The sequence below is a fragment of the Haemaphysalis longicornis genome, unplaced genomic scaffold (genome assembly GCF_048455015.1).
Source record: "Haemaphysalis longicornis isolate Haplotype H1 unplaced genomic scaffold, Haemaphysalis longicornis Haplotype H1 scaffold_4, whole genome shotgun sequence".
NCBI classification, from domain to species: domain Eukaryota; kingdom Metazoa; phylum Arthropoda; class Arachnida; order Ixodida; family Ixodidae; genus Haemaphysalis; species Haemaphysalis longicornis.
The window spans coordinates 117,444,005-117,470,417 of NW_027526361.1; the positions used below are offsets into that span (position 1 = coordinate 117,444,005).

The window sequence follows — 26,413 nt, forward strand, 5'->3', positions numbered from 1 at the left end:
GCCGCCACAAAGTAAAATAAACGATCGTTTGCAAGATTGATAGTTGTCCAGCGGGCGACCAAAAATACACTAGCACCGGGAAGGAAATCTATAATCTTTTATTGGTATACTTGAGGCATACAGCTTCACAATTGTACACTTGACGCGAAGCAGGTACGCAGTTAAGAAACGAATATCCCGACCAACTATTCATTTTTTTCACTCGGAGAGTACCGCAGATCTCAACGCCATAGAGCACCATTCGAGGTTCTTGGAAAAGCTTGTGTCAGCATGCCATAAGTGCGTTTATGACGAATTACATAAGTGTTTCATGGACGCCATTGCCACGGGCATAAAACATGAAGTTCAACAGCAAAAAACTGAGCAACCACAGCATTGTTTAGGCTTTACTGCCAAAGGAAATCGCTGACTGCAGCTGCCATCTTCAGACATTCATCCCCCTGGTTGTGAAAACTTTAAGCTTCGTTATAGAAAAATCGTATTCGGTTGAGGTTTTCAAAATACGTTCGAATAAAGACAAAAGATATTTTAAAACAATTTTACTTGTTTAAAGAACAGACGTGCTGAAATCAATGGCTCCAAAACCTGCCTACAACGGGACGTACATCACGATGAAATAGACGCAAAACAGACGTTCTCAAAAAAAAAAAAAAAAGCTGAACCGGGCACCAGAAGCGACAACTTCCCTCTTAACAAAGTACCGGTAGAAATATGATACAGATCTTATCAACGTAATTGTGCACGGTTCACGCTAATGTTCGTGCGAAGTTTTTGTGTGTCCAACAGCATCTGCCCAGAACCAGTGCGCTACCGATGCAAGAAAACTGCGAAAAAAGTTAAGCGCTTCTATTGTAAGCCGAAAATCCGGAATACCTATTTTCCAATAATTGAACATAGCATAATGCTTCCTCGAGTTCACGTGTTTATGGCTCGCCCAGTGAAATTTAGCGAATTCTCCACGAACCTCTGATAACAGCCGTTATATTCCCTGGGCAATCTCACTGACTGAGTATTGGATATTTTGTTGGTTATGCTCATGTCGCAGCCAAATAGGAATTTGTGAATGGGCTGTTTTTAGTGTATCACGAAAGCTGTCATCGTCAATGGGCAATTTTATTGAGTGGGGATGTGATAATTGTGTTTGTGGGTGAGTACATGGACGGTCCAGCCAAATGATATTTCGCGTAACTACCCTGAGCTAGACGAAATAAGATACGGATTTCCGCACATACTGCATACGTTTGTGTCTGTTTGAGAGAACAATTTGGATAGCCGGCAGTTGTTTGAGTAAGTGTTTTTCTGTATTCGGGTCAGAGTTTGAGCTTCCCTATATCTCTAGGGCAGAAACTCAAACACTGTGAACTTTACACACAAACACTGACCCAAACAATCCCGGCTATCCAAAATGTTCCCTCAAACAATCTCAAACCAATGTAATAAATCCACAAATCCGCCCAACTTATTTTATATAAGATGTGCCCCCCTATCATCTGGCCTTCAATAAACACCACCAAGAATGCGTTCCCGCTATGGGAAACATCGGCGCCCCGCTCCGACTCTGGTATTCTTCAAACTAGGAGAGGAGCAGACGAGTCTCGGCCCCTTTAAGGAGGAAACCACACCTAGAACAAGCGCGACACCCCTTATTTAATAAACGTTTCTCTCTTTCTCTGACGGCAACTGTAATCTTCACAGGCCAAATCGCCTAAACGGGCATGCTGTTGCGCCCATACTCAGCCTTAATTTATGGTTACCTTCATGTCCAGACTGATATTTCCAGCGAAGACCAACTCATTACGAATCAAGCTGCGTGACGGTTTGGGTCGTATTCCAAGTAGCGAGCCACAACACATTCATTATAGTTCCTATCATAAACTGTGTGCTACACAGGAGATGCTGCATTGTCCTCTACAATCCAGCCACATCAGAGTGTGTAACTCACCGTGGCATTCCATGGGGAACGGTTGAAGCAAACGACAATAAGCATTGGGTATTTCGGTTTAAACTTCCAAACTAGGGGACCGAAAAGCGTTTCCAGTGTACCAGCATATGCCGTGGCTTTCTGTCAGTCAGCCGCCACAGAATGTCCCACGAGTTAGACGTGTTGATGCGGATGCATTGTAGAGGACAATGTAGAGGACCTCTGCCACACGCAACTTGTGAAATGAACTATAGGTCTGTTGGCTGCAGCCATGAAGCCGTAAAGGTGTCAAGGCCTCCTGCAAGACTAGCATTCTGGAGGCCCTGGGTTTGATTCCCATCCTGTTTCACATTTGCCTACTTTCATTTCAGCTCAATTACTTTTATTCTCCTTCCACCACCCTCCATATTAGGGCCCGTTTCGCTGCTACGGATGCGGTACGCCGGCTGTTCTGCTTGACGGGCCATTTCAGGCGTTCGCATCAGGAAGGTGTAGAAACTCCATATGGGGATTGTCAGATAGTGCCTCGCCTGTACGACACTAGTCACGTGCCCCATACCCGCCACCATGGGAGAGCGGGAGGAAAGGGGGCTTGGCACGCAAGCGCTTGGATCAACGATAAACAGAAGCCTGTTGTGACGTAGTCATGGCCGACGTAGGTCCCACATCGGCAAACATTATATTTTCTTAAAGCAAGTGCGTACCAAACGTAAGCAAGCAATCACGTAACGTAAGCAAGCAATCACGTAATCACGTAATTACGATTGTGTTCTTGTAAGCGATTGTGCAGCTGTAACATGTCAGCTTTTGGTATTGGCGGGGGATGTTGAGCTGAACCCAGGTCCTGATACCCGGTCCAGCTCACAAAGCATGGACTTAACGGAAATGACGAACCTGCTCCACGACTTGCACGAGCGGGCGGTTGATGTTCAGGTCGGGCAAGAGTCATTGAAGAGTTCGCTTGATACGCTTTGCCAGAAACACGATACCATGAATGCCAAGCTTACAGATATTTGTGCTCGTCTCTGTAGTCTAGAAGAAAAGTCGACAGCCATTGACGAGCTACAGGTTGATGTACACTCTAACCAAGAAAGCATTGAAGAACTCCGTAGCGAATGCCACCGCCTGCATTCCCGTCTTAATGACAGTGAAGATAGGCTACGTCGCGACAATTTATTATTTTATGGCATTCAGGAATCTTCACCAGAATCCTACGCTGACGCAGAGCACAAAATTGTTTCGCTATTTTCTAATATGCCAGATTGCCCAGTTACTTCAGACACTATAGTTCGTGCGCACCGCCTTGGTCATGCTGCAGACGATCGCTGTAGACCCATGATTGTTAAATTTGCCTCTTTCAAGACTAAAAGTGCCGTGCTGTCAAAACGCGCGCATCTTAAAGAAAAGAATGTTGCGATAAGTGAAGATTACTGCCCCGCAACTCGACTTGCTCACAAAAACCTTATAGAATTTGCTAAAACGAAGGGAGGACAATATCAAATTAAGTACAAAAAATTACTTCTGGGTGGTAAATGTTACACGTACAATCCCGATACCGGCCGCGTTGTCGACAGCACCCCCAATCATCACACCTTGAGTCCCAAAAATAGTTCGAGTGCTTCCACGTCTGCCACAACCTCGGTTGATCTTTCCAGTTAGGGCTTATTGAAGGGAAAGGGATCTGGCAAGATGCTTTCGGTTGTTTTCACGAACATCCGCAGCATTCTTAATAAGCGAGACCAGCTAAGTGCATTTATTGATTCAGCAACCGCTGACATCATAGTGCTCACTGAAACGTGGCTGTCGAGCAAAATTCGTGACTCTGATATTTTAGAATGCAAAAAGAAGTACGCATTCTATCGCAACGATAGAACGTATAGGTCAGGTGGCGGTGTAATGATTGGAATAAACTCAAATTTCACGTCTGCTCCCATAAACACACCTAGCAACCTAGAAATTGTATGGGCGTCCTTAACTCTCAAAGATAAGAAAATAGTAATAGGTGCATGCTACAGACCCCCCTCAGCTGACAAATCTTTCAATGATAACCTTCACGACGTAATTAACTTAATTTATGTTCGATACCCCCAAACGCCAGTTATTCTTCTCGGTGACTTTAACTATCCCAGTATAAAATGGGCCACGGATGGTCCCAGTGCAGTACCTCCAAATTCCGAAGCGAAGGCGTTTCTTGATCTCTGCTCAACCTTCCACTTCACTCAAATGGTAACTCAACCGACCCGATGCTCGGGTAACTCGGTTAACACACTCGACCTTATTTTAACTACCTGTCCAGAAGAAGTTACTTCTTTATCAGTTCTACCAGGGCTTAGCGATCATGCTCTTGTTCAATTTGATTTAAATTTTTCAACACCCAGTCACCGGAAAAAAGTGAAGCAAATACGGGATTATTCTCGCGCAGACTATGGTAGCATAAATACAGAATTATCCATATTTCTTGACGAATTTATGGACAACTTTTCTACGCGGTCGTTAGAGCACAACTGGTGTCTTTTCAGGGACAAAGTAGCCGAACTAACTAGTAACTATATCCCCCTCCGTTCCATTAAAACTAACCGATTCCCGTGGTTTAATAAACACCTTCAGCGACTAGCTAACAAAAAGAAGCGTGTATACCGAAACGCGAAGCGCTCTAATTTTCCAGAAAAATGGCGCGCTTATCATGCTGCAAATCGACGCTACCTTCGCGCGCTCCGTGAGGCCAAACATACATATAACACGCAAACGTTGCCCGATATGTTTAAAAACAAACCACGTCAATTCTGGAAACTTGTGAATGGTCATAAGGATGACGCTATCACCATTCATTCAAGTGATGGCGTCGTGCTATCGGATGAACAGTGTGCTTCAGTGTTTAATGATTTCTTCGTAACTTCTTTTTCGAAATGCCAGCACGCACCTCATCCATCAGTTAATAGCCGTGAATTTTCTAACATGCCTCCAGTATTTATTGATCCCTGCGGCGTCGCTAAAATTATTGATAATCTTAGTCTTTCCTCAGCCTCTGCCGTTGATAATATAAATTCCAAGTTTTTGAAAAACACTAAAGAGTACTCCTCAATTATTCTGTCTAAAATTTTTGAGCAGTCTTTGCTCACAGGCACCCTGCCGCGTGACTGGAAGGTAGGGAAGGTGGTTCCCATCCACAAAAGTGCTGATAAACATACTGCCAATAACTACCGCCCCATTTCATTGACTTGCATTCCGTGCAAAATTTTTGAACATATTTTATCATCGGAAATTGCCCGCCACTTGGATTCTAACTCCTTTTTCCACAATTCACAACACGGATTTCGTAAACACTTTTCGTGTGAGACTCAACTAGCATGCTTTACAAACTCCCTTCATAGCAAAATTGACCATGATTCCACAGTCGACTGCATATTTCTTGATTTCACCAAAGCTTTCGACAAGGTGTCACATGAACTATTAATATTAAAACTAAGTAAGCTCAACCTTGATCCTAACGCTCTGGCCTGGTTACGTAACTTCCTCTTAAATCGCTCTCAGTTTGTCACTGTTAACCAAACCACGTCGTCTTTTTCTCTGGTATATTCAGGTGTTCCCCAAGGCTCTGTCCTCGGACCCCTGCTCTTCTTAATTTATATTAATGACCTGCCTAGTAAAGTTCAGTCTTCCATTAACCTATTCGCTGATGATTGTGTTCTTTACCGTGAGATTACCTCTGATATTGACTCCGCTATACTTCAGTCCGATATTAACATGATCTCTGCATGGTGTAACGACTGGTTGATGGCACTTAATACAAATAAATGTAAAGCAATGCAAGTAACGCGAAAAACACCTGGCAGCCCTAACTATACCCTTCATGGGAATATTCTTGAGACCGTAGCTTCTTATAAATACTTGGGCGTCTACATATCATCCAATCTGTCCTGGGAACAACATATAAACTATATAACAAACAATGCGAACCGCACATTGGGCTATTTAAAACGTAATTTCTCTGGTCTAACATCTTCGCTGAAACTACAGCTGTACAAAACACTTATACGCCCTAAATTAGAATACGCCGCTTCTATATGGGACCCTGGCCTCGCATATTTAGTTTCATCTGTCGAGTCCATTCAAAACCGCTCCGCCCGCTTCATCCTTTCCGAATATCATCGCACAGCTAGTGTAACGACCATGAAATCACAGTTGCTACTACCTGATCTGTCTTTACGCCGCCAGATACAACGTTTGTGTTTATTTCACAAAATTTTTTATCACGAGACGCTCCATGACTTGCTCCTATCAAGTCCCTGTTTCATATCTCGTCGCTTAGATCATCGCCTTAAAATTGAACCCATTCATTGCCATGCAAACCTGTTCTTTTACTCTTTTCTACCTCAAGCAATCAACCATTGGAACCGCCTTCCCGAACCCCTTGTATTAATCCGTAACAATAAGTTGTTTAGATCAGCTTTGACTACCCACGTTTGTAATAATACTTGATCCTAAAATTTCTTCAGCGCTGTTGTGCTTTGTTGTACTCATTTTGTTGTTGGTTTCGAACTGTTCACCGACATGACTATATAAGCCACTGCATATATGTAATATGTATCGCATCATAAACAGTTTTGTAGCGCCTTTTTGCACGTCCCTTAGGTATCGGTTTTTAAATGCTTATCTGTCGCTATTGTACACAGGCTACATTATTGTGCTTTTCTTGTGACTTTTCTTTTGATTTTGCTGTTTTGTCATTCCTTCTTTATTTGGACTTGTACTCTTGTTTATCCTGTATGCTTATTATTTTTTTGTATATCTGTACCTTTTATGCCCACTCCCCTCTGTAACGCCCTACCCGGGCCTTGAGGGTAACCATAAATAAATAAATAAATAAATAAATAAATAAATAAATAAATAAATAAATAAATAAATAAATAAATAAATAAATAAATAAATAAATAAATAAATAAATAAATAAATAAATAAATAAATAAATAAATAAATAAATAAATAAATAAATAAATAAATAAATAAATAAATAAATAAATAAATAAATAAATAAATAAATAAATAAATAAATAAATAAATAAATAAATAAATAAATAAATAAATAAATAAATAAATAAATAAATAAATAAATAAAACAACAAAATGCACACACATGAACGCTTGCCAATTCAAAAGCACGTAGTCCCTGAGGACTACGTCAGATTCTCAGAGCCCTGGTACTGCTGGTACTAAACAGGTTCGCTGTAAACCGCGTGCTATGGATCTGTACACGTGGAATTTTTATCTATCGCTCATGTGCATACCGCGTCGAAGCTGATATAGGAGGCCATCTTGCTCACCCCAGCATGCTGAGGCAGACTCTGCCGTTGGCGTGGAGGTGCGGGTGGAAGCGCACACGACCGCCGTCCGTCGTCAAGAGGCGCACCCGTGGAGGCGCGATGGGGTAGTCCGGAGGGCACCTGACCAGGAAGTGAAAGAAGCCTCCTTCGTACGGAGTGTCCGAGGGGCCCACCACCAGGCCGTGAATCTGCAGAGACATACGGATATGATGGTGACGGCAGTTTTTTTTCGGAAGACAAGGTTTCCGCTTAATGTTTTCGGACGCTATTGTCGTGGTTAGTGGGTCTTAAAAACATTCTCAAAGTATTCTTCAGGAACTGCCCATAGGAAGCACCTCAGTACGTGTAGGGTTAAAGATCATCTTAAGCATGTTTTGTCCACTGAGGGATAAAGGTCTCACCCGTTGACTTTTTACTGCTTCTGTCCTCCACCGTGAGAATCCATTTCTTAAACCAAATTGTCTTATTGCATCACTCCATCTGGCTATCGCTCTTCTGCTTCCAGTGCCGTCGGCAGTGGTCACTCCGTTAGAGTAGTGGTCCATTTAATTCCAGTTCTCCCCGTTGTACCTCCAGCCGAACTCCCCATCATTTTATAATTAAACGTAGGCTATTTATTACTTGAATTTTCTCCCTATTTCAAGGCATACCCAGCTTTCTCGCTCAAAATTCAGACCTCTCAGGAACCTAGGAAAACCACTTCAGGACAGAGATATTTGACACAAAGCAAGAAGTCAACGTGGAGATACACTCGGAGAACTTTCCAGGATTATCAATATTGTATGTGCAATTCGCTGTCAAACCTTACTCCCCATGCATTTCTATGGGATAGTTTCCATGGCTCAGGAACCTAGCCGCAAAACGTGCAAGGCTTGAAACTGTGCGCAAAGCAAGTTTGCACCCCCAGTATTATCAGCGCAAAATAACTTTCAATTACGCTAAATAACTGCAAAGTATTCGCTGTTGAAAGGACTTCCATGAGCTGGAAAGCTGCACATGGTGCTTGTTTCTTATGTCTGAGCGTTACTACCGTCATTCTTCTTTCCATGGCTGGTTGGAATGACCTAATCTCGCTGTCAGTAAGTTTCCAAGTTCCTGAGCCATTACTCAGCAACAGAAGTACGCATTCGTTTTGTACTTGTCTATTTAGCCACAGATGTTGGCTTGGTGAGATGCTCCTCAGCCCACAGTATAACTACGCCTTATTTTCTTCTCTTAGTTTGGATGGGTACTCAAAACTAGCCCAAAGCAGTCCGACACCTCTTCTAGTATTTCATTGACTGAACTGAAAAGTGCTCTTAGGGATTACTTTTGTCTTGCTTATATTTATATTAAACCTAAGGGCACGGCTTTCTGAGTATAGTTTCTCGAGCACACTTTCGTTCGTGTCAGCGTACAAGATGATGTGATCCGCAAATCGCAAATGGAGCACATACTCTCCGCTCAATCGCACCGCCGACTCTTCCAATCAAGATTTATAAATACCTCGTATAGGCTTGCTGCAAATAATTGTAATGAGATGGTGTCGCGTGTTTTGACAGCCTTTTTTAATATGGAATTTCCCACCCCTCTTATGAAGCGTCACCGCGCACGCATATCTCTTTTACATCTCCTCTAGAGGTATACGTGCGTCTCCTCCACTTTTATGTCTGTTAATGAACATAGCTGCTTGACAGCTATGCTCAGCTGTTTTAGAACCAGGACAGCTGCTTGACAATGGCGGCCTAAGAACTGTGCAATTGTTCCATACAAGCGGAGTTTGCAATATAGTACCCGGTCAATAACAATTAGCGTTAAAGATTATGGGAGAGGGGTTAGTTTCATGGTGAACCGGTAGCTGCAACGGGAACAATGTTATCCCATGCTTCTATTTCTACGTGTGTTTCTACTGGGTCGATGCATCTTTCGTTGTCCATTTTGAATATGTATTTGAAATATGAATGACCTTCTCTTCCGCTTTTAACAATTCTTGTCTTCGTTTCCTGCCTCTACTATTCTGGCCACCACCCCCAAAATGAAGCTTTGCGGACGATACTACAAAGAGAATGAACAAGTATTCATGCGGCCTTAATGCTACACTCTCCTTGTTTGATATCATTACTTACACGGAGTTAGGTATCATAAGCGTCTGATACAGACCTAAGAGTACGTGCTCGGCAAGTTCTATATACTATTACACAGTAAGAAACGTGTGTAAATAACCTTTCAAATGAGGTTGGACGGACACGTATAGGCAATAAGATAGTATTCTTTTCCTTCCTGGGAGAGTTCCAATTAGATTTGACGTGAGGACGGAGAGCACCATTTGGGAGAGTCTTGCAAATGCAAGTTTCGGGGATGCATTTATAAAGAGTTGGTCCTCCGCTGTATGGTGGCTTCGTTGTATGCAACTCTTTGTGGCTGGCTGTAGGGAGAGTGGATTCATTTAAAGCTTGCTTTAACCACCACTAGAAACTCGGGCTAGACCTCAAGCTAGCGGAATAAGCTATCGCGACAGATGACGGATAATGTGGCTTGGCAGTGCATGGTAGGGCAGACAAGCGAAAAGGTGCGATATCAAAAAGCCCCTTGTAATCCGCCGCTGACAGCTTTGCAGGGGATTGTTACACGCTCTTGCCGAAATTATCACAGAAATGCCAGTGCTTCGGGGCCCTACTGCGAGCTTGCAAGGGCCACGCTTTGGGTATACCGAGCTCCATTCCCCTTACTTTGTCTGAATCCCAGTTCCAGGGGAGGATACGAAGCAGTAATCCACGCAAATCATGGTAATCATTAGCTCCCACTTACAGCGTTCACACGCCGCTAAAGAAGGTCTCGCTTAACTGCGCCTACACGATTTTAAGGTGTCACAAGCACCAAACATTTCCCTACGTATTCTATAAAGACATCATGCTAGGGCTGACCAAGTCGATTTACGTTCCTTCTTGAAAAGACCCAGAAACACGAATGTAGTCGAACACAGAAACAAACAGAGCGCCACTCACAACTAAATTTATTATCCCGAACATAAACACATTGAAATTGTGACTCGGTATGTGTCACAAATTGATACGTGGCATCGAGTCACTGATTCTTATCCAAAAGCAAGTTATTTTTTCGGATAGCATGACTGATGGCTGGCCGGCTTACGTATTTGTCTCAGTGTTTTTCGTTAGTCTGAGCTTCCACTCTTTCCTTAGTTTACGGCCATTCATGTTCGTACCTGCACACGGTGGCTTGAAATCTTGCCAAACAGCCGTACTCATTCCAATGAGTCGCCAAACACGATAGCTCCTTGCTTGGGATAGCACGTTCGTGCTCCCTTAATGGTATATATTCGGAGGGCCCAATTCCTCCGATGTAACTTGTGCCTCATGACAGACAAATACCGCATACATCTCGTTTGACACTATAAATCGGTTTTGATCGGTGTTTGTGTCGCTAGAAGTTTTGAAACTACGGTGGAACCAAAACACACACCTGCTACTCCGCTGCATACTCACGCGGTGTACGTTTAGCGTGGGTCTAAGGCTTACTCATGTCTGCAAACGTTAAACATGCTCCTCGAGGAAGGTTTTCATGTCTTGGCCCCGTTGATGAAGTCGAGGGTGCTGGAAAACCTACCAACCTATTCAGTTCATTTCCACCTGTTGGTTGTGTACGTAAAATAGACGCGATTGCAGTCGTTCATAGCATACCCACCTATTTAGTTAATTTTCACCGGTTAATTGTGTATGTAAAATAGACGCGATTTGAGTCGTTTAAAGCAAGCGGAGTTCCTGATTTCCTCCCACGAAAGTACCGGTCGCACGCTGTTGCTTAAAAAAGTAATTATGGCGCCTGGTCACGCGGTCTTCCTGGAATCATATTTAGGGCGCCTCAATAATTTGCTAGATGACATCCACAACCATGTAACTAGGCTCGTTTACAGAAATTTCACTCGGATCATTTTTTTTTCACTCAAATCTCATTTTTACCATCTATTCTTCATCACCTAAGGATATAAAAGTGAGAGGCATGACGTCGGGGCATGATAAAAGTTGCCCTGACTTACGGGTGTGCTGAAGAGACTACGCCCCTGAAGTGTCGGAAGGCATCGGAGAAGGTGGTGTAGTACTTTCATATTCACGTATATGTGCCGAAATATTACGGTGGGCAAGCAAAAATGCTGATCGTTATCATCATTACAATCAGCATGGTAGTGTCCACAGCAGGACAAGGGCCTCTCCTAGAGATTTCCAGCTACGCCCATCGAGTGCTAGCCGAGTCCATCGTTTCCCCCTAAATTTTCGCAGCTCATCTCTCCATCGAGTCCTTGGCCGGCCCCTATTGCCTTTGCGGTCTATTGGCAGCCACTCGGTCAAACGGGTGTTCCCCCTGTTGTCCCTCATACGCATGATATGACCCCCGCATGCCCAGTTTGGTCGCCTAATTTGAGCTGTGATGTCTTTACCGCTGTGTTCTCTAATTCAGGCAGCTGTTTTCTTATCCCTCCGTGTGACCCCTAGCATCCTTCTTTCCAGAGACAGTTTTTTTCTTTCTTTCGAGTCGTTTGTTTGAAATATCCAAACTGCCCCGTATGTCATTACTTCAAAAACACAGTCGTCAAATACCAGCTTTCTGAGTGACCGCGGAAGCTTACAGTTAGGATGTTAGTGCTCCTACCAAAAGCAGCCCACCCCATGCTTATTCTGCGGGTAATGCCCGTTGCATGGTTGGGATCAACACCTGACTTTCCCAAGACAGACGTAATCGCTTACTGTTACTTCGCTACCTACCCTAAAGTCACGTTCCTTGGCATGCTGATTGAACATTACCTTTGATTTTTAATAGTGCTACTGGTCTGATACTGGTACTAGTGCTGAAAATGGTACTGGTCTACTGTGGTACTGAGGTACTATGGAAAATGGTACTATGTAGATAAAACTGATCACTCTATCCCTTGTGTGCTGTGAAGTTTGCTACTTTCCGTGAGCATTACATTTAAATTTTTTCTCATTCGCGGCGAACACAGAGCAGAAACGTCTCTATAGAACAATTCTAATGAAGGAACAACTAGCTCACTTTGGTTATGTTCTGCTCTTCGGGGACGGCGAAAACTCCAGGAGGTGGCTGCTCGTGGAGGTCCTTGATGTCCCTGTCGGATGCAAGCGAAGCGTTAGCGCAGTGCTTCCCGAAGTTCACGGTTTCACGGAATTACCCAAGCGGCAGTGGCCGATTGCCAATGTTTGGAAACCCCATTGGTTCCTACGTGCATCCGGGCTATGGGCCACCCATCGGTACATGTGCGGAAAGGTTGATTGCAGGCCAAGTAAACGGTGACGTCACACAGAAACCTCATTCGAGGCGAACCTTTGGACAAGCGATAAAAGCGATAAGCGGTCATGCTTATACCGTGTGCCAGCGTGTATAAACACGCCCGTTTGCGGGTGAACAGGCAACAATGCAAAAGTTGTTCAAAAAAGGCCGCAGCACCATACCACGAAACACGGCCTGTACGAACAAGAGTGCAGCTTATTAAAAATAGCGTACGAGATGGTGTTACACGCTGTGTAGGTATGGATCATTTATGTGTCATGATGGCGTACCGCTGCCCTTGATGTTGGAAGGCGTCTGTGTAGATAACTGCATGATCCCGCCGAGGGTGGTGCTGAGCGCTTGAACCCGTGCTTGTCGGCGACCGTCGGGGTGTGAGGGGTTCCTATTTCTAGGTAAAGGGGGGAGCATCATAGTTTTTGCCGCCAAGAGTACGGGAGTACCTTACATGGAGTGACATTTTGTGCTGCCCAGGATGCGGTGGCCCAGTGCAGCTCTGCTCAATCGGAGCTTATGGTTAGAAAGATGTCCCGCTATCAGCTCTTCCAGCGTGTAGTGGAGCCCCATCCTAAGCAGCCTCTCTGTGGACGCGCTCACGGGAAGACCAATGGCCCGCTTAACCGCACTTATATTCATTATATCAAGCATCTTCATGTCATCCTTGCCGAGAAGAAGATAAGGTGTGTCGTAAATGATTCTCGAGAGGACAAAAGCGTGAATTAATCGAAGGGTATTGGCTTCCTTGAGGCCTCGCTTCTTGGCGGCAACTTGCCTGATCATGTGTATGATTTGATTGATGCTGTGTTTGAGGCGCTGCAAGGATCGTCCCTCTTGGTGTTACTCTGGAGATGTAGGCTGAGGATCTTGATGACGGGGCTTGGAGTGATGGCCTGGACATCAAGGAGTATTTGAGTGTCTTCCTTGATGTGTCGTTTGCGTGAGGGCGGACGGCAAGGAGCTCTGATTTTTTAGGTGAACACTAGAGGCCGCAGGCTTTAGCATATTGGCGTACTAGAAGTGAAATTGCGTGCGTTGGTGTGAGCTTCCTTTAATTTTTGTAAGTCCTAGCGCATGCTCAAGGTGCGCACAAGGCCGCTACACGTGCCGTTGGCGGAGCGCACAGCGGGGTGAGAGGTCGCGTGACGCTATCCCGTGGCACTCAGCGAGAACGCAGGAGGTAAACCCGCAGATATGTTTGGTGAGTGCACCGTCTGTCTTCCACGTTTCCACGTGGGCTCGTAGCTTAATCGGCAAGACAAGGGGCTCAGTTCCAGGTTCGATTCCTGGCGGTGGCAGTAACTTCTTTTATTTGTTCGCGGGAGTTTTCTGTTGACACTAACGGCCGCGAAAGAACCCTTGGGGGGTAGAGGTAAAAAACTTTGCTTTAAAATAGCCATACTGAAAAACTTGTTTCAAACTAAAAGACAGCGAAGTTTTCGTGTCACATGACTACTCGCAGGCAACGCAGCACATAAGAAAAAAACTTTGGCAATCTTTAAGCTCTGATAACAAGGCCGGCAATAAAATAAAAAGAGTTCACGATAAACTACATGTGAACAACCACCTTTTTGCGACATGAAGCAAAAGATTGTCGGGTACTTGTGCGCAAAGCTAAAAAAAGAGAACTCAGCACTAAACCGAGAAACACGAAAAAGGCGAGTGGATGACTTTCTGAATCTTCAAAGCAACAACCGAAAATTTTCAGGGTTATCTCCCTTAATGCGCAAAGCGTATGAAAAAACAATGGGGACTCTAACCCGTGTTATTAACTTATGACCCTTACGTAGCTGTCATTTCCGGAACCTGGCTTCGATTTTCCTCATAATTATGTCAGTCCGTCGTCTTCGTATACTTGCTATCGTAAAAATAGACTTACACGGTGAGGTGGTGTGGCAATCCTTGCGAAGGCGGGCCTTTCGTCTGTTTCACTGCCTGCTGTAAATCCTGTTTACGAAATTGTCTTTTGTAAAATAAATATGTCGGAAAACCATATTGTTATTGCGGGAATTTATAGGCCGCCTGGAGCTCCCTGTGAATTCTTGCTTGAATTGTGTGATCATTTGGCCACTTTCAAGGATCCGGATAAAATTGCTGCGGGAGACTTCAACTTGCCGCACACAGACAGGTGCTCGATGTCATCAGGCGCCACTGACACAGAGAACTCCGAAATCCTCCTAGACACGTTATTAGCTTACAGCCTCTCACAGACTGTACTATGTCCAACACTGGTGACTAACGCTGCCTCCTCAATTCTAGATTTAATTTTGTGTTCAGCCAGTTTTACTGATCGTACGACAGAGATTCATGAATGAATCTCGGACCACAAACTTCTATATTTTTCCTGCAAGCTTCCAGACCGACTGAAGCTAAACAACGCTAAATTTGTAAAAGTGAGACTACAACGCAGCGGATAAACCAAACATTGTCCACTCTTTAGAAGATGCATTACTAACATTTCACGATGACGATGTTAACGTCTTGTGGGCAAGGTTTAAGTCATGCTGCAATTATTGCATCCATAAGTTTATTTTATATGAAATGAGAAAATCAACAAAGCCAACCCTTGTATGAACAGAAATTATACATTTAAGACATAAACGAAAACGGTATCGGAAAAGGGCGAACAGGGACGCCGCCCTTCTTCTCGAGTTAAGTTCTATGTTGAAATCTAAATTACGAGAAGCTAAGTAGTGCTTCGATTCAACCACCCTTGGGCGCTTTGCTACCGAAAATCCTGGCAAATTTTGGCAATTTTTATCAAAAAAGGACTCAAGAAGCGTAGACCAAATAGCCGTTGGGGCTCGAATTGTTAAAGATAAAAAAACAAATAGCTGAAACATTGAATTCCTATTACCAAAGCGTATTCTCAAGGCCATCCATGCTGGCTAATATGCTATGCGTCAAAGGTAGCAACAAATATATCAATATTCCGGTCGAGGGTGTTGCTGAGCTGCTCCTCCGATTAGGTCTTAAAAAACCCGCAGCACCTAATAACATTCCCACCGCATTTCTTTAAAAATATGCAGAATTGCTGGCTAGATTCCTGGTACAGTTGTAACCTAAGTCTCCTGAAACTTCTTGCCTACCACTTGAATGGTTGGTTGCACGAGTGAAAACAATTTAAAAAAAAGGCTCTGTCACCGATCATTGTAATTACCGGCAAATATCTCTCACTAGCAAATTTGTAAAGTTCTTGAACACGTAATTACCAAACACTTAAATGACTTTCTAGACAATAATAACCTTCTTACTAACGTACAGTACGGTTTTCGAAGGGGGTTTTCAACTGCAACACAACTAGTAGTTCCCGTTCATAAGATGGCACTGGTGCTTGACAAGGGGGGACAGATTGGCGCAGTTCTAATAGACTTTTCGAAAGCATTCGATAGATTTCCACGGTCAAAACTAATAAAAAATGAAAAACTTAGGTATCCCATACCAAATTGTGAATTGGGTCATTTCATACTTAACTGGCCGCAAGCAGTATGTTGAAACTGAAATTGACAGTGCCTGTTCTCGCTTTCTAGATGTTTTCTCGGGCGTCCCGCAGAGCTCGGTCTTGGCACCGGTTTTATTCAACATTTATATTAATGATCTTGGCCAAGTAGCAAAGGCTCCTGTACGCCTTGGGTTGTTTGCAGACCATTGCATTATATTTAGCCATATGGTGTCTGCCGCTGACCAGCAAGTTCCTAACCATGCTCTGCATGCAATAACGGAATGGTGTGATACATCGGATATGCTTATAAATCTCGACAAGACGGTTCACATGTGCATCACAAATAAAAAGAATAAATCTGAATTCACGTATAGTCTCGGCAATTGCCAGACTACACATGTGGAGGAACATAAGTACCTGGTATTAACCTTGACGTCCCGACTTAACTGGTCAACGCATATAAATAACATATGTTCCTCCGCGAGAAAGAAGTTGGGGTTCCTAAAGCACAGATTAGGAGATGCCCGCTCGTCACTTCGACTTATTGCATACAAATCTATTGTAAGACCCATCCTGGACTACGGGAGCATTGTCTGGGACCCCTACACTGTCACTAATTAAGAAAAACTTCAAAAAATTCAGACATTGGCAGCTCGTTTTATCTATAAACGTTTTAGACGTCGCGACTCCCCTTCAGATATCCTAAAGCTTGCACACCTTAAGCCAATGACCAACCGACGTAAAAGTGCCCGTCTAAACTTCTACACCAGCTGTATTTTCATAAATTGGGAATCCAATCCCGAGATTGCATAACTAACAACCCTGGTCGAGTGTCTCGTCACAAACATAGTCGATGTATTAAACTGTTCTTTGCCCGTACTGACCAATACAAAAATTCATTTTTCCCCAGAACTGTTTCTGATCGGAATCTTTTGTCAGTGTTCACCCTTGCTGTCATTCAATATGATTGCAGTCTTACCTGTTGGTTATGTATCTACTCGTTCATGCATTGTTCTTGTATCCGTACGCATGTCTTCTGGGTGTGTACATCGCTCTCCTGCTTGGACAACTCAAGGTCCGCAGTATTGTACAAATAAATAAAATAAATAAGCTGGCCTCGTTAAGCGCTAGCTATAAATGAAGCTTTCGTTTCGTTCTTTTTGTGAGCTACGTAGAGATATTGTTGAGCGACAAAGTAATTACACTACTCCTGGGCGTCTACAAAACTTAGGCAAATAAAACGTTGAATGCACGACATTTTTCTGCTGCGATTAATTGTTTGACTATAGTAGGCAAAACAAGGTTACGCAAAACCGCTGGAGTGATGCTTTTTCTCTTAGGCTTTCTTTTTTTATTACCCTCAGCGATTTCCATAGGGTAAAGAAAATTTTCAGTGAAATTCCGGACTGTTTTCTCAAGAACGAGCAAAGTAATTACTATCGTAAAGCACAGTATCGAAAAATAAATAGCAGTAACAGCAGACGTTTCATGTTTGAGAGCGAGTGTTGACAAGTTAAAAATTTAGTCTGAATATTTTCACACGTGAACGCGTTGAGGAGGATGATAAGTACTGTAGTTAGTAATCAGCGCGCATTTACCAGTTTAGTGAACGATTGTTTCTTGCGTACTACAGCGCTACAACGTACAGATGTTTCCCGTGGACAAGTGGCGGATGCAGCACAGAGAACCAGTCTTTGAAGCTGTACTATTTATTCTACAATAGTGCTGCTTAAATAAATATTGTGATATTGGAAGATCGGCCAATTACCGAAGAAAAAGGTCTTGTTTTCAGTTACCTGAAGGCTTCTGTTTTGAAGGCCTCCCAATCAGCTAAACGAAGCATGGATCGCTTCGCGCTACCTGAGCTTTTTAATTTTTGTCTACTATCACGTTTTTGTTTTGCTTTCGTGTTTAAGTTTTGAACAAACTTATTCCGTATTTTTGACACTGTCAAGTCAGGTTTCTCGTTTAAACTTTAATGCACATAATGAAGAAGCAAGCAAAGAGATCCAGCTGTCTTACGGCGCTACATTTTTTTTTTGGTAAGTCCCGCAATCGCTTCCCAAAATTGATGCAGGTCGGTTATTGTGCGTTGCGGCTTGATTTTTGTTTTGTACATGTCATTGTACAACAAAATTATAAAGACGTGCTCATTAAATAGTTTTCTGCATAATGGCACGTATAAAAGCAGAAATCGGGCCTCGAGGCAACTTATAGAAAAGGCATTGGCCATAAGTACTGGCCAGAAAGCCACAAATGTGCATGAATACTGCATGGGGGTCCACGCATAGGCATGGCAGTATCATGAGCATATGCTCCAATATTGGCCTTCCGGAGCTTGGCCATTTGTTGGCTTGTTCCCTTACCCAAACACCAGCTAATAATGACGGCCGAGGTATTTCCAAGCTCGGCCACATTGCCCACTCATGATTCGCCATGCTTGGGTTTGGAACTTTCTGCTGCTTGTGTAACATTTACATGCAATCATTCCTCAGTTATTCCTTGAAGCGCTTGACACACTAGAGAAATGAACAGTATCAGTTCTGAATTAGGCCGGCTTCTTCTAGGAAAATCTTTTGTGTCCTAGGGTTGACTATTGTGTGTTTTAACAGGAAATTGTTTGATGCCAGTATACACCAAGACCTCACTGGCGTCATATTCATAACGGAAATGACATCGCCAAAAAAATCGAATTGAAGCGCTTGGGCGCGGTATTGAACCCGCGATCTCTCTCGCTGCAAAGGGAGGTGCGCAGAACTTTACCAACTACTCTATGAACTCAAGCGTAAGAACCTGTCCAAACGCGCCTTCAATTCTTTTGTATAACATTCCCTATTCAGATGGTGCTGCCCTCTAAGAGACGTGAAGCGAGTAGTGCATCATGACTCAAATGAGCGCCCACAGTTGGCTACTCGATAGGGCAGCGTATACAAGCTCCCGTGCTTCTCCGCCGCCTACTGCTTCGGGTGTGATGACCCGTGTAAGAAAACTGGTAGTAAGTGCCGCAGAAAGCAAGGACGCCGAGGGGCGAATGTCACACTCGTGACTGCTTTGGTGCGATGAGAGACACGCCAGAGGGGAGTGGAAGGCGTTCACTCATTTACGGCCCAAGCTACGAACTCTGCCTCTCGAGTTCCTCTAGCAGAATCCATCCCAACGCAACCGTCTGCCGTACACGCCACACAGCAGGATCGAAGTGGTCGCACCTTTGCCGAAGCGACCCGAAAGCAGGACGTCGCCCGCCAAGCACACCCACAAGACAGCCGCCGACATGCAAATTACGCTCCTTTTGCTGCAGCGGAGCGTGGGTTCACCAAACGGTTCCCTGACAACCCGTTCGGTTTCGTTCGCACAATTTGAGAGCGCCTGTGGTTTCAGTCGGATTTGTGCAATGCTCCGGCGCGTGCAATCCAGTGTCTAACTTTGATGCGTCTACCGGTGCCATACCGACGAAATATAAATAGCGATGTGCAAGTTCACGTCGATGCACCATGAAAATTCAGTTGCTCCTGTGCAAGACCATTTCACTTTCGTGTTTTACCGGTTGCTATGAAAGTAGGATCAACCACTTTTTTTTTCTTCTGCACAGGACGTCGGATGCTACGCGCCCTTTCGGTGCTTTAAATACTGCGTAACGTCGACACCGTGCGCCAGTGGAACGCCAGCTGCAATTAACCGGGCTAGATGAAAAAAGTTCAAGTCCCCTCCGTCTAACGACAAAGATGGTAGCAACACCAAGCTTTCTTGCGTTCGAAAATAAAATGAAGAACTGCCGAAATCAAAGCCGATGCATTGAAAGTACCAGCATGAATGATTAAAGTGAAAACGGCCTGCGATTCAAAGTCTAACGCAGGTGACAGAAAACGAATCCCTCGTGAGAAAGCTAAGCACCCCCGCCTACCCCCCTCCCCCCAATCGTCGTCGCTAAACAATCGTCGTGGTGATACGAAGGGGATTTTGAACTTTGTTTGAAAAGATAATGCGCTAAAGACCCAAAGTGAATGCTGAACGATCCGAATGCGATGATGGCGTAATCGGATAGGCGTCGGCTTCATACGCGAGGGACCCAGGTTCGATTACGATCACGAGAAGCGCGTGTTCTTGTTTCATCATCAATAAGATCACCATCATCATGCGCCGTCCCATTGTATAAACTGTCTTCCCTGCAGTGCGTTTTGGTTATACACACCATCAGTGAGCCGAAGAAAGCTTCACTTTAAAATTGGTCACCGATGTCCGGCGCCTTAAATGCGGTGGGACACTAGAGGTCATAGAGGTTCAAAGGCTAAGCAAGGTACGACGTTGGTCGAAGGCGCTCATTATACTGTCACTGAGCCGTGTTCTATACCTTCCGCTGCCCTACGTATAGACGATCGGTCTGCGTGCGCTAGCGTACTCCGCATCGCCGTGCGTTTTCGATTCGAGGTAGCGAACTGACACACAGGCAAACGTCTTAGTGCCAAAACACTGCGCTGTGTTCCCACGGCAGCGGTGGAAGCGAAGACGCGTCGACGTCTTGTAAACGGCACGCTGCTCTCAGAAGTCGCTGCGAAGACACCGCACCGGGAGGGGTGGATCGAGATGTGACCGTGCCTGGTGTAAGGCTTATACACCCAGTCGGAGAGCAGCGACGGGGAGCGGGGCATACACGTTTAATCTGCAACGGCTCGCCATATCAGCCGTGTGCGCGGAACTCTTTTCACACGGGGCTCCTTCGTACCAGTCGCCGCAGATTTCAGATGCGGTAGGCATTCCGGGTGCATTGCAATCCGTGGTAGCTGCGAAAGTGCTGAGTCATTGGTTGGCTAATCACTGACGTTACGAAACTTATTATAATGAACGCCCTGTGTACATGAGGCTAAAAAATGGCTGCGGCTTAGCTCGGCTCCCTCGGCTACGCAAGGGAAAGCAGCCGAAGTAGTTTGCCAACTGGACAATAGGCTACTCGAACGATCCGTATACTGTGAGCACTCCCTACAGTCGTTCTGTCAGTTTCTCAAGCCGTCGTCGAAGTCGATGGCAAGAGCTCCATTGGCGCCTCTAAAGCTCATCGCTGACGTCTTTCTTCATGCTCTCTCGACGGTTAGTTCGCCGAAGAGTTCCGTTCTTCACTCGATTCCTCCTACCGCTTTGAGCGCTGGCACTCACGTTCCGTTTTAACTCATTAACAAGCCATGCGATGTTTGCAGGATGGTCCTACGCTGCCTGCCGCATTCGCAACTGGGGACGCGCAGACAACACAACTTCAGCACAGATGGACCAGCCTCCCTGCTCCATTGTTCACGCCGCGGCGGCGTGAGGGACAGAGGAAGAGCGACACTCGCCGCGGCGCCGAGTCACGTGGTGTCACTTCAAGGTCAAAACCCCACGTACGGCGACACTGCCTGACCTAGGCCGATGTGGCTTTCGCCCTAAAAAGCGAGGCCTGATGTGTATGCACGAGTACGCCCCGTCACCGACAACCGGGGTCGAAACATCCATAAACTGTGCTATCGTGCGGCGGGAGGATAGCCACCAGCAATACCAAGGTAGGCGCGGATTACCACGAGCCCATTACGAAGGAGAGTAGCGACGAGCAACTTCCGACTGCAACACGTGGATTTTCATTGTCGCGGAGGCTTAGAAGTGCCTCCCTACGAAAGGTAGCTCAAGACACTTTTAAATTGCTGCGACCGATGCCTATCCGGCACGCTAGCGCAGGGGCGGGATAACGTGTCCGATCCTGCTGACTCTGACATCCCTCTGCGACTTACTAGCGAAGCATCAGCGTGCCGTACACTTGGCGTCGACGCGGCTCAAACTAATTTCGCTGCACACTCTAAGAAAAAAAGGGTGTGGTAGTTTCTCCCTTAAGGGTGAAACAGGAATGTATCATATATTGCTCCCTAAGAGGTAGAAAGATTCTCCCTTTAAGAGGGAGGAGCGCGTTTCTACCCCTAGGAGTGGAGGAAGATTTCCCCCTTTCGTGAGCTAATGGAGGAGCGTTCCTCCCCTGGCAGCGTCACCCAAGCAAGGCTTGTCAAGCGAGAAAGGCCTAGCGAGCTGATCGGTTTGAGGATCGAGGAAGTACAAATAAGTAGGTTACTGTGGTTGTGTGCGCTAAAAATTCGCTAAAATAACCAAGAAATTACCTACCAAGCACCAGAACTGCGGTTAGCAAGCGATGTCGCCCATCGTATATGCGCGACTTCTTGCATTCGTCTCGCTGCGCGCCCCGCCTACGCGTTCCGAGCGAACGCGCCGCCGTAAACACAGTAGAAGTCATACCGATTGCTTTCAAAATGCCGCCTTTATTTCCGAAAGGCTCGTAACCCCGCCGTTCACCGCACACGAGATCACAAGCATCCAATGCGGCCGTTTTAGAACAACCAGTTGTTGTTAGTCGTCTTACCTTGCTACTACCGATGCATCAAAACGCGGATCGTCTGCAATAGTAAATCTCAGCGCAAACGCAATGCAGGCAACACGAAAAAACTCCCACCTCCCCTCGCGGGAACCCCTGTGTAGATGCGACGCATAGGCGGAGCGGCGAAGGCACCGCGTTTTATAGCGCGCATAACGTTGAGGGGACAGCGTAAGCCGGTCCCAGTCGATGACGACGTTGGCGTACTTGTAAAGCGGCGTGGAGTCTAGGTGTTTGAGCCAAGCGTGGATGTTGCTTCGCCGGAGAACGGCACAACGGTTATATGCGCAGCGCGCCCGAAGGAGAGGAAACCGCGGAAGAGAGAGTACTGCACATGCGCCGGCCCGAGCGCGTCTGCCGCGGCTATGACGCAACGTGCCGCGGCTATGACGCAACACAATCCACTTTAATCCAATCCAAATCCAAGCCAAGCCAATCCAATCGAATCCAATCCAATGCCCCTCGCGAGAGAGTGTTCCGAGTGTTCGCTATCGGAGAGGAGAGGGGGTGAGCGGCGGAGAGCGCAGCTGGCGCGGCGAGGAGAATGGGGGAGGGGCGGACAACGCTGCCGCCGACGACGACGACGCCGGAGGGACAAGGCGAGTGAATGCGATGCTCTGCATCTAAAACGTATCCGTCGATGTCGCATCCTCGACAATGCTCGCCCTCTAGCGTGCTCGAAGTATAAAGCAATCGTAAACGTTTTAAAATGGCCGATAGATGACGCAACAGAAATTTAGGGGTGGTGAGGGGCAGCTACTAAGCATCACCATCAGTGGGCACTTACATCAAGGCGTTTCCTTGGTTTCCTTTATGGATAACGTATATTATTATAGCCAACATCACAGAGGCCGCATTTGGTGGCTCAGTGGCTAAGGCGTTGCGCTGCTGAGCACGAGGTCGCGGGTTCGATTCCCGGCCGCGGCGGCCGCTTTTCTGATGGAGGCGAAAAGCAAAAACGCCCGTGTGTACGAGATTTCGGCGAACGTTAAAGATCCCCAGGTGGTCAAAATTAATCCGGAGCCCTCCACTACGGCGCGCCTCATCGCCTGCGTTGCGTCGGCGTGTTAAACCCTACACAATCAATCAATCAGAGGCCGCATGTGGGCGGGCACATATTGGGAACAAACATAGCACAACACAGCGACATACACTTCATTAAAGGCACTGCCAACGCACAATACACACAACACGCAACATCGCAAGCATAATACACGTATACACCACAACATATAGTACACTTTTCACATGCCCGCTTGATCAGAAGCCACATCTAAACATTGAAACGGCGACAAAGTATTTATAACCCTGATCGCCGAGAATGCAGGTAGGAACAGTGAGATCGTTGCTTGTTTCGATAACCCATGGCAGTGCGTAAGACTTAGGTAAGTTCTGTTTTTTCATCAAATGTAACCCCAGCAATTTCAAACTTTTATTAATTTGAGGTTTTGTAAGAAGCAGTAAAATAGCTCAAAGTAGAAAAAACGTTCCACGAAACAGTACGGCAGGTATGTTTGGGTAACGACACTCATTGCCTCGCCTTCGCTCTTTTAGAGTAGAGCGCACCGCTGGTCTGGCAACCATTCAGCCAAGATGTTACCGAATGGGGGCCTTGTGTTGTTGATAACTGAGGCGTCAATATGCTGCGGTCCGTGCTCGTTGACGAAAAATAGGGCAGTTTGCTATCATCGCTGACCTCTTTTACCCTTGGGCGTCAGTATAAAACGTCCACAAATGCAGTGGTAACGTTGAACAGGGCGCAGGCGAGTCGCCCACAGCAAGCATGCAGCGGTGCCCACAGAATGTGCTTCAAAGACACGGCTGGCGAGCCGTGCGTTAGCGTGGCGGGCACATGACAATAATAAAAAAGAAAGACAGCGAGAAAACAAGCAGGCAGCAGACCGCAGGGGAGGTGTTGCTCATAGTCGTCGTATGCGTCCGATCGGCGAAAGCCACAGTGCAACGATGAACGGTTTCGTTTTCGGCGTCGCCGGCGACAGCAGATTGCAAACGACAGGGGAGAATATTTCCTCCCCCGTTTCGGTGTTTCGTGGAGGCCGTACAGAGGGCGCTACGTGTAATTAGCTAAAGGGAGAATCTCGCTGGTCCGGGGGAGAAAACCCTCGATTTCCTCCCTTTTCTACCCTTTTTTCTCAGAGTGCAGTTCTGTCGCTGCCATGTAAACGTTGCCACAGAGCGTACTTGCGCGTTCTTCAGGTGCGTTGGGGAAAACGACGCGTCGTTTCGATGATCGCAGATGGCTTCGTCGCCGGCTGCACTATCCTCGCCGAGTGTGATCGGATCGCGATGCCGGCGAAAGCTGTGAGTCGCTGTGGCCCGCGGAAGCGCAACATATGTTCAAGCCGTGTTTGAAGCCACGACCGGCAAAATTTTAGGGGCGAAGCAACTTAGGACCGCGCTCTGTCCGGTGCTTGGCGTCCGTGTACACAGTGTTGCGCATGCACGAGGAGAATTGGATTGGATTGAATTGGATTTAATTGAAATGCACTGGATTGGGTTGGGTTGAAATGGGTTGTATTGGATTGGGTTGGATGGGGGTTAGATTGGATTGGATTGAAATGGATTGGATCGGAATAAATTGGATTAAATTTAATTATATCGAATTGGATTGCGTTGGAATTGTATATACTGTACACGCGCGTTGTCACTCATTTACATGCGCGAGTGGGCAATGCCACGGGTGATTTACGGTAAGAACGATCCCCAGTGTTTCGCCCACTCGTCATGATGCACTTCCTGGAGATGTGTGAATTTTTTTCCTGGGTACGCTTGCTAGCTCTGTTTGCGGGCGACGGCGCCATCGTGTTTTGTTCCCTTCGCTTGTCTGTACCTTCTGTAGGCGCACAATGTTTACGAGGGGTGTTCGTGTCGTTTCATATGAACATCTTTCCTATTAGGCGTTTCACAGAGGTACGATCTATGCAGCATAATTTCAGAGAATTCCACGCAACAGCGCAGGATATTCTAGAACTTAGACTCAAGCGCCTGTCGAATTCCCTGCCCCAGTTAGCGAACAAGAACGCAATGGCAATTGCGTTGCTTCTAGCAATATTACGTTTGCGAGAACTGCCTCCCACGGCGGAATTATGTCATGGCAACCCCGATGTAAGCCAAGCGGCCGTGGCCTAAACTGTGTGAAGCAGCCGAAAACCGTTAAGTGGTACAGCACAAACGATGTCTCCTAGTCGGTTCTTTTAGACCGCGGTACTCTTGGACCGCGCTTACGCAAGTGATGCAAAGTTCCGTTTCCTTGTGAGCACAAGCTCAGTGTTTCCTGTGCGGCCCCACCGTCACGTACTGCTTCGATTGGTACACTCATTCTGTTCTTTTATGCAACTGCTAAAAGAGCTTCGCTGTTCGGTATGGATAACCTAGTTGTCTAATCGTCGGCTTTGAAGCGAACACCCTGTGTTCGAGCCTCATCGATGCTAAATTGTTTTCTAAGAACCGCGATTTTTTTTTATTGTAAAATGCTCTCTTACGCTAATTCCGCGCACGGTTTTCGCATCTTCTAGGTTGATGAAGAGGTGGAGCGGCGCATATCAACACGTCCGATTAACGTTTTGCGGATCACCGGAAGCGCCGGGCTCGTACATATCTTGAAGGGGACATCGCGCAGGTGGTACCTATACGAAGAGCCAGGCCTCGGGGAACTAGCATTAAGACATGCGTACTAAAAAGCGCTGGGGGTCACCCTTACCGTAGAGTCCTGTGCAGACATTGCGGAGACGGCACCTCGTGCTCGACAAAAGTGGGGTCCCAGCCCACCTTCTTCGACGCCATGCCGTCGTTGACTTTGCTGCAACGAGCAGTCACGCAGTTGAAGGTGAAATTGCGACGATGATGTTGATGATGATGATGATGCCCTTGAAGTGCTTGGCATATTTTCCAGAGCCATTCGATACCATGACACCTTCACAGCGCATAGCCGCAAAGTAGCAGTACCCCCGGTGGTCATTTTAACAGATTCCCAAGAAGCTTGTGTGCGCCAATCATAATCAATGAAGGTACGG

General features: G+C 46.0%; 1 protein-coding gene across 1 annotated transcript in view; it reads right to left on the reverse strand.

Moving 5' to 3' along the window:
• The window catches only part of LOC144179957 (ubiquitin-conjugating enzyme E2 Z-like), a 40,892-nt gene extending 14,709 nt beyond the window's left edge, over positions 1-26,183 (reverse strand). The window contains exons 1-3 of the mRNA XM_077708371.1: positions 26,101-26,183; positions 12,286-12,358; positions 7,243-7,430 (exon numbers count right to left, since the gene is read on the reverse strand). Coding sequence (XP_077564497.1) covers positions 7,243-7,430; positions 12,286-12,358; positions 26,101-26,183 — 344 coding nt within the window. The remainder of the gene's footprint in view (positions 1-7,242; positions 7,431-12,285; positions 12,359-26,100) is intronic.
• Positions 26,184-26,413: the final 230 nt, after the last annotated feature.